A 7,634-nucleotide genomic window follows, 5' to 3' on the forward strand; every position below is an offset into this window, starting at 1 on the left:
TTCCCCTCACAAAGTAGTGAAAATTTAAAATAGGGGGAAAAATCAAGACACATGATATACGACAAAGTATGGAACATAAAATGAAACACTTAGAATGGACCAGAAGATTTTCACTCAATATTTCACTCTATAATTTATACTCTATCAATTTGCAATATGTATTGTGTTTGATTTTCTTTCTTTAAACTTTGGTTACTTTACAAGGGGAAAAAAATCTTATATGGTAAGTTCTGGTAGTATGGAATTGAGCATAATTATTAAGTATACGTTTTCATATCGGTATGAGAGAAAAATACTAAATTTGCGTGGAGGGAGCCAAACGATATGGTTTTATTATTTGAACCGTCTATTTTTTTTTTTTTTTTTTATGTTAAGTTATTTTGATCCTATACCATAATTTCCTTAAATTTACACTTTTATTTATGGCCTTTTAAGTGTTTTTGCTTTTAAACTTTTTGTTTAAAGTCCAAAGATTATTCAAGTTTCATATTTTTAGTCGTTTTTATATATGAAAAAAAAAATTAAACTCTTAAATTGAATATTATATCACTTTTTTATAGTTTATCTTCACCTCCTATCTCTCTCCAAAAAAAAAAAAAAAAAACCTCACCTCTTTTATATATATATATATATATATATATATGAGCCACCCATCATATCATTCATTTAATGGTTAAATGTTGGGTTTTATAAGTATGGAGTCGAGCACAGCACACATTAGACACACATAAGTTGAACATAAAGTAGAACAATAAATAAAGCCAAAATAGAAAATTCTCATCCATATATAGGCCACCATGTTTAATTTTTTTAATAAAAGGCGCCTCAATTTTTACGGTAAAAATCTCACGCGAAGTGATATTTTGAAGAGAAAGAGAGAATGAAAGGAAGTCATGACGTCAACAACTGGGGACAACCATCAAGCCATGCGCAATCGAGCGGTCCTCCCTACTCCCTCCCCTCCTTTTATATCCTCTCCCCCTCTTCCTCCTAACGGAATTTTCTTTATCATTCTCTCTTCCAATTCTCTTTCTTTCTTTCCTTCTTTCTTTACTTCTTCTTCTTCTTCATTAACCTCCTTAATTCGTCCTTTTCTTCTTTATTGATTCTGTCTTAAACCACTAAATACACTGAGACCTCTATCGATAGCAGGTAATTAAGGTCAATTATATTGTAGTTTGCATGGAAGATTGTCATTCTAAAAACTAGCTCTTTCTTTTTGAGTTTTTTTTTTTTTTAAATTCTAGAAGCAAATTTCATTTCAAATTAATGCTCAATATATTCTCTTGATTTTAAGTAAGATGTCATAATCTCTCTCTCATCAAGCAAGGCTTTCGATCTCAAATGGGATGAAAATCTTTTGTCCAGGGAAGAAAGTAGGTCTGTACCATTTTGATGTCTTTGCTTGAGTTCCCATTTGGACAGAGTCTCTTCCGGGCCTGTCTCACATCTTCAAATCTTTAAATTAGGTCTAGAATTATTGTGTCACTAACTCACTCCTCTATAATTTACATGGTTATTCTTCCTAGCTAGCTAGTTTGATGTTCAGGTGATCTCTCTTCCTCTCTTTCAGGTAGCATATCACTTTACCTATTTTGTTTTGGTCTTAGAGTTGAAAACAAGTACTAAACAAAGACACCTCAAGAAGGTTAAGGTTTGTGGCAAATTGTTAGAATGTACTTTTCCTTTTCCTCGTAATTTATTACAGGTTCACCCACAAACTAACCATTCTTTCGGAATTAATATTTTTTTTATCCCCCTCTTCTGCATATGGCTATTGTTTCAGAACCCTTAAGAGTTCACTTCTGAAAGCAGCTTTTTCAGTTCAAACTTTGAGTCTGCAATGCATTACACAATTTCATTAAACTCGCCCAATCCTGTCTTAGTTTACAATATCAGTGATTCAAATGTAAGTACAAGGAGGCACACCCAAAAACAGGTTCATTTTTTGGGTCAGCATTTCCCAACAGTCTATTAAAGAAAAAAGGCAGAAGTGCCTTGAAAATTCTCGACAAAAAGACAAAAGGTTCAGAGCCCCGTTTCAGCATTGAGATACGGACACTGCAGAATAGCCTAAGAGTGCTCTCTTTTCTGCTTTATATTTTCTTTGGCAGGCCTGATCCAATAGAACGGTGCTTCTCTTTTTGTCTCTCAACCTTTTCTCTTTCGAGAAACGCGTGCTAATTTGTGATAACGTCATCCACCCTGTCCATTCCCAAATCAAACCTTTCTACAATAAAGCTCTAAATCTCTCTGTTTAGTATCCCAACTCAAATTCCAAACTCAAATGTGTCTGACTTTTTTCTTAATTTTCGCACCAACATTCTTTCCTATTTGAAAAAAAATTAGTATTTTTTTTTTGTTTGTTTTATCATTACTGTTAATTTGTTTAGTGCTGTCCCATTAAAATATTAAATCAATTGAGTGTTCTCATCTATTTGTTTATTAGTGCTGTAATGGGAACCCCGTTCTTGATGCATCATTTCTACCATTCACCAACACAAGACAACATCATTAGCACAAACCTCTACTTGTCCGTTTCTTGCAGACCCTTGAAGAAATAGAGGCCAAGCTCCCAACTTCTCTTGGTTTTTATCAAACTCATGATTTGGTTTTCCTTTCCTTTTCACCTCCTCTTCTTTTATCACCCCAAGAAAATCATTGTTTCTGATTAATGGGTTTTGTTTTTTAACACGCGCTTATTAATTTCCCTTGGGAAATATGGTATGGTGCGTGTTGTTGCTCACCCCCAAATGAGTTGATGATTATCTCCCATAACACCCGTCACCTTTTTGTTTCCAGAATTCATTATTTCTATTACATTTCTTTTTTCCTCCTTGACAATTTCTATACTTTGCCTTTTTTAGCCTTTTATTTCTTTGCCTTGATTCGTTGATTTCTAGCTCTTCTATCTCTTTATAACTTCACATTGGTTATGATTTTGAGATGATGAAAGTAAAGGGTTGTGGTTATTAATGTTGGTGGTGAATTTGATGCAGTAACCAATTGTTATGATGGAGTCGATGGAATCGTCTGTCCCACCTGGTTTTCGATTTCACCCAACCGATGAGGAGCTTGTTGGGTATTACCTGAGGAAGAAAGTTGCGTCACAAAAGATCGATCTTGATGTCATCAGAGATATCGATCTTTACAGGATCGAACCCTGGGATCTCCAAGGTATGTACGTAGGTAACATGTTCTATTCCTTTTAGGTTGTTTGATCCATTTAGTATATATTAGGGTTTCAGCTATACCAACTCTTCTAGATATATAGTAGACTAGTAGTTGAGTTTGGATCCATCTTAATTATTAAGGTTTATAACAATGGTGTATATATCTTTCTTGTTGTTTGTGGATCCATAAATATACATCTAGTTCCGTGATTCCATCCACCTAATGCATCACAGGGTTGCACTTCAATGACCATCTTCGAGGTTTTTTTTTTTCCTTAATATAATTCAATACTTACAACAGGGATTTGAACCATGATTTGTTATTGAGTTGCAAGGCTCTTAGTGTATGAGTATGTATATTATGTGTGTGTGTTTAACATGAGCGATCTGAATGGCAATGAACAGAGAGATGCCGGATCGGATATGAGGAGCAAAATGAGTGGTATTTCTTCAGCCACAAGGATAAGAAGTATCCGACGGGGACGAGGACTAACAGAGCTACAATGGCGGGGTTTTGGAAAGCGACCGGCAGAGACAAGGCAGTGTATGATAAGGCCAAGCTGATTGGCATGAGGAAAACCCTTGTCTTCTACAAGGGACGCGCACCAAATGGCCAGAAAAGTGACTGGATCATGCATGAGTATAGGCTTGAATCTGATGAAAATGGACCTCCACAGGCAAGCATCATCCAATATATATATATATATATGCTACCTACACTATATCTATGTCCCTTTTTCTTTCTTGACCTACTCTATGCTCTCTTCTATTTTGCATAAACAAATGTTTGAAATCCATTACTTTCTTTTAGTCCCTTGTTTTCTTGCCGTGCCACTACAATCGGTTCATGCTATAAAGTAAACCTATGGTCGTATTGGTACTTCTTTCTCTTTCTCCAAAGTGCCTAATGAACTTTCGTAAGACTTTAAACAAAATAAGGGGTTTTATAGTGTGAATTGATTTTTCTACGACCAAATTATTCACCTTCACAATCACTTTTGCTTTTCATTACATAGACCACTAATATGCGATCTCAGTCACACCGCGTATGTTTTCTACGAAGATGACTTCCACCAACTCTTAAGTCAAAAGTTAATACATCCAAAAGCATGTAAGCTTTGTTTCAATTCCTTTTCTGGTATGAGCTTTGTCCCATACGGTTTTTCAAAAGAAAAATTCAAATTCTCCACTTAATTCGTTCATCCCCTTTGACAATATCTACTACTTCTACTTCTCTTTACCGAACAGAAAAAGAAAGCTCATAAAAGCAAAAAGGAAAACATATGTACCAAAAAGAATTAAAATCATATCTTTAATTTTCTTAATATTACAACAGGCTTTGAGCTAATAATCAAAAAAATTTGTACAAATAAATTTGAAAAAATGTGGAACGCTTTAATCTCATAATTGACTTTGGTTAAGTTATTGCAGGAAGAAGGATGGGTGGTATGTAGAGCATTCAAGAAGCGAACCACTGGCCAAACCAAAAGCATTGAAGGGTGGGACTCTAGCTACTTCTATGATGAATCAAGTGGGGTCAGCTCAGTGGTGGATCCGATCGATTTCATCTCAAGGCAACCCCAAAACTTTTTAGCACAGAATTTCTTGTGTAAGCAAGAGTTAGAAGCGGAAAACATGAGATTCATGCAGTCTGATCCGTTTGTACAACTTCCTCAGCTAGAGAGCCCATCTCTACCATTAATAAAAAGGCCGAGCTCAATATCTCTCATATCAGAAAATAATGAAGAAGAAGAGCAAATCAACAATAACGGGTGCAACAACACTAAGAAAGTGACTGACTGGAGGGCCCTTGACAAGTTTGTTGCTTCACAATTGAGTCAAGAAGACAGATTTGAAGGTGATGGAGAACTAAGCTTTGGGCCACATGATCATAACTCAGATATGTCACTGCTGTTATTGCAGAGTAGTAGGGATGATGAAGAGAACTTGAATGGGTTCTTGAATGCAAGTTCAGACTGTGACATTGGTATATGCATATTTGAGAAATGAAGATAGGGGAGGTGAAAGAGATTTGTATTTGTGGTATTATTATATATAAATGTATGATGGTTGATGGTTCTTAATTGGAGAGATATATGATATATTTTTGTAAATTATGGTTGTGAACCAGTGAAGCTCTCTCTCTCTCTCTCTCTCTCTCTCTCTCTCTCTCTCTCTCTCTCTCTCTCTCTCTCTCTCTCTCTCTCTCTCTCTCTCTCCATGCATCAAATTTGATACCAATGTTAGAGATGTTGTGGCTTAAGAGCCAAAAGACCAAGTTTATTGTAGGTCTAAGTAGCTTGTAGAGCAATTTGCTTCCCTTGAACGGCAATATATATATATATACACACACACTATTGTGTTAACCAATGTAGTGCATATATTTTTGCAAACCATAGGCTAATACTAACCTTAGTATATATGGTAGCAAGTTATAGACTAACTCTAGGAATATTGTAGTACTTACACTAGCTATAAACAGAATTATGATTACTTTACTTCCTCTATAAGTATATAAACCTACAGTACGCAAAAATGATAATATCTCTAATACGCAAAAATTAGTTCAACCAGCAACAAAACAACAAGTACAAAAGAATACTAAGAAAATCTTTAAGAGGACTTCTTTATAACGTACTATCTTTTGAAATAGATTCTTCATTTAGGCCAGCCAAATTACCTCACTTACTTTATTTTTCATCCTTCTAAAATTTTTATATTTAGGGTGTATTTAGATACTACTTATTTTGCTAAAAACTTATCCCTGAAAACATTGTAGCAAAAAAAAAAAATTAAACTATAAATAGTGCTGTGGGACTCAGGATTTACTACTTATGCGCATTTTTCACAAGTTTGGCTGGGTCATAAACAATGCCATGAGTCCCAGCCAAAAATGCAAAACGCAAAATCATTGCTTAGCAAACATACGCTTAATATCTGCCTACCCTTCATTCTTAATAGAAGAATAAAACCCAGGAAGATTTATCAATACATTCAAATTAGAGAGAATTTTTACTATGTCTTCATTTATAATTTAGCTGGTCATTTTTTTAAGGATAGTGTTAATTACACACACCAATCTATACATTAAAATCGTGTTTTCAACTTACGGTTTCAGTTGTTTTTCACCTATGTATGGATGTATGTGCAAGTTGGTGTGTGCAACAGGTTTTATTGTTATTTTAAGCCATATTTATCTAATGGAGTACTAATTCATTGTTCCTTTATCTGTATTGAAAATGGATTGGGGTGGACATCTAGCTTGTATGACGAAAATAGGTAGGGAAAAATTGACTAAAACTAAAACAAAGCATATATAATGTTTCAACTATGATATGCTGTGTCTCATATAAAACGGTACAGAGAAACTACGAACAAGGTAAGAAGGCCAGTTGACAAAATTAACCGCCCACAGATCTTGTTTGTTATTGGAGATTACTTAGGCCATAGCAACAGATAGGGTAACCAAGGAGCTGAGTCAGCTGACAAAGGAAGCAGCAAAGGTTTAAGTTATTAATTTAAAGCTATATATAATTCATATACATCTCTTCCAAGTTCTAATTTTAGAGACAGAAAGTCTCCCATAGAGTTGAAGCGAAGTCAATGACACTTCATGGAACAAATTCAGCTTTAAGCTAACTAAATCTTACTGCTTCGTGGTTAAATCCAAAAGTAATCTTAAGCGGAAGAATTGTTGAGATTAGGTATATATAACTTATAAGATCAAGTCTGACTTCTTTAATGCAAATACTGTGCTATTACCACATGGGCCCTGAGTTGATTGACAAAGAGCTTGGGGCAATAGCAACTACCAGTAGTATTAGAATGAACATCATTCAAACAGATTCATTTCATGGTTCAAATTAAATATTATAAATTTGAAATTCAATGTCTTATTATTTAAAATTTTAAATGACATATTACTTTGGACACTAAAAAAACATGACATCCACTACATTAACGTACTACTACTAATCTTTTTTAAGTCCCTGTTAAGAAGAAAAAGAGGAGGTAAATTCTTCCTCTCTTATAAATGAATTCAGTATCAGCAATTCAGCAATTCAGCATGACACGTTTTATTTGATCATTTGTTGGCCCCCAGCTAACTTTTCTTAATTAACTAGCAAGTCGTTCATAATTATTAAAAAATCACGTCAATAAAAGATGATTTGATGGTTCATGTGTGACATAAACATCTTGGATGAAACTACAAAAGCTGTTAAAAAGATCATGGAAAAGCTCAAAGCCAGTGTACTTAAATGAATAATAACCCTACATGTATATTTGTGAGGAAACAGCAAAAACAGTTCGCTTTCCCCTGATGAAAATTACTGTGCACTTCCTGCCGAGCTTGTGCAAGAAATTCATAAACAATAGTGAACAATGAATGATATAGGTGAAGTACAAGAGACACTGATCACAGCAGTTTTTTTTTTCTTTTTTATTGCTGGATATGCTATC

General features: G+C 34.5%; 1 protein-coding gene across 3 annotated transcripts; it reads left to right on the forward strand.

Annotated features, from left to right (window-relative positions):
* The first annotated feature begins 994 nt into the window (after positions 1–994).
* LOC126733173 (NAC domain-containing protein 37-like) lies at positions 995–5,287 on the forward strand. Of its 3 annotated transcripts, none has more exons than XM_050436374.1 (4): positions 995–1,152; positions 3,000–3,177; positions 3,579–3,850; positions 4,605–5,287. In XM_050436374.1, exons 2-4 carry the CDS (start codon positions 3,012–3,014, stop codon positions 5,181–5,183), a joined length of 1,017 nt encoding a protein of 338 aa, XP_050292331.1. In that variant the 5' UTR covers positions 995–1,152; positions 3,000–3,011; the 3' UTR covers positions 5,184–5,287. The 3 variants fall into 3 exon arrangements, with proteins under 3 accessions (XP_050292331.1, XP_050292332.1, XP_050292333.1); XM_050436375.1 differs by lacking the exon at positions 995–1,152 and adding an exon at positions 1,310–1,654; XM_050436376.1 differs by lacking the exon at positions 995–1,152 and adding an exon at positions 2,386–2,588.
* Positions 5,288–7,634: the final 2,347 nt, after the last annotated feature.

This window comes from Quercus robur, chromosome 6 (genome assembly GCF_932294415.1).
Source record: "Quercus robur chromosome 6, dhQueRobu3.1, whole genome shotgun sequence".
Lineage (NCBI taxonomy): Eukaryota > Viridiplantae > Streptophyta > Magnoliopsida > Fagales > Fagaceae > Quercus > Quercus robur.

Excerpts from the sequence above, each read along its gene's own strand:
- LOC126733173 (XM_050436374.1), top strand. The coding sequence starts at position 3,012 with ATGATGGAGTCGATGGAATCGTCTGTCCCACCTGGTTTTCGATTTCAC. Across the intron at positions 3,178-3,578 it reads CGAACCCTGGGATCTCCAAG|AGAGATGCCGGATCGGATAT; the intron begins GTATGTACGTAG and ends GGCAATGAACAG. Across the intron at positions 3,851-4,604 it reads ATGAAAATGGACCTCCACAG|GAAGAAGGATGGGTGGTATG; the intron begins GCAAGCATCATC and ends AAGTTATTGCAG.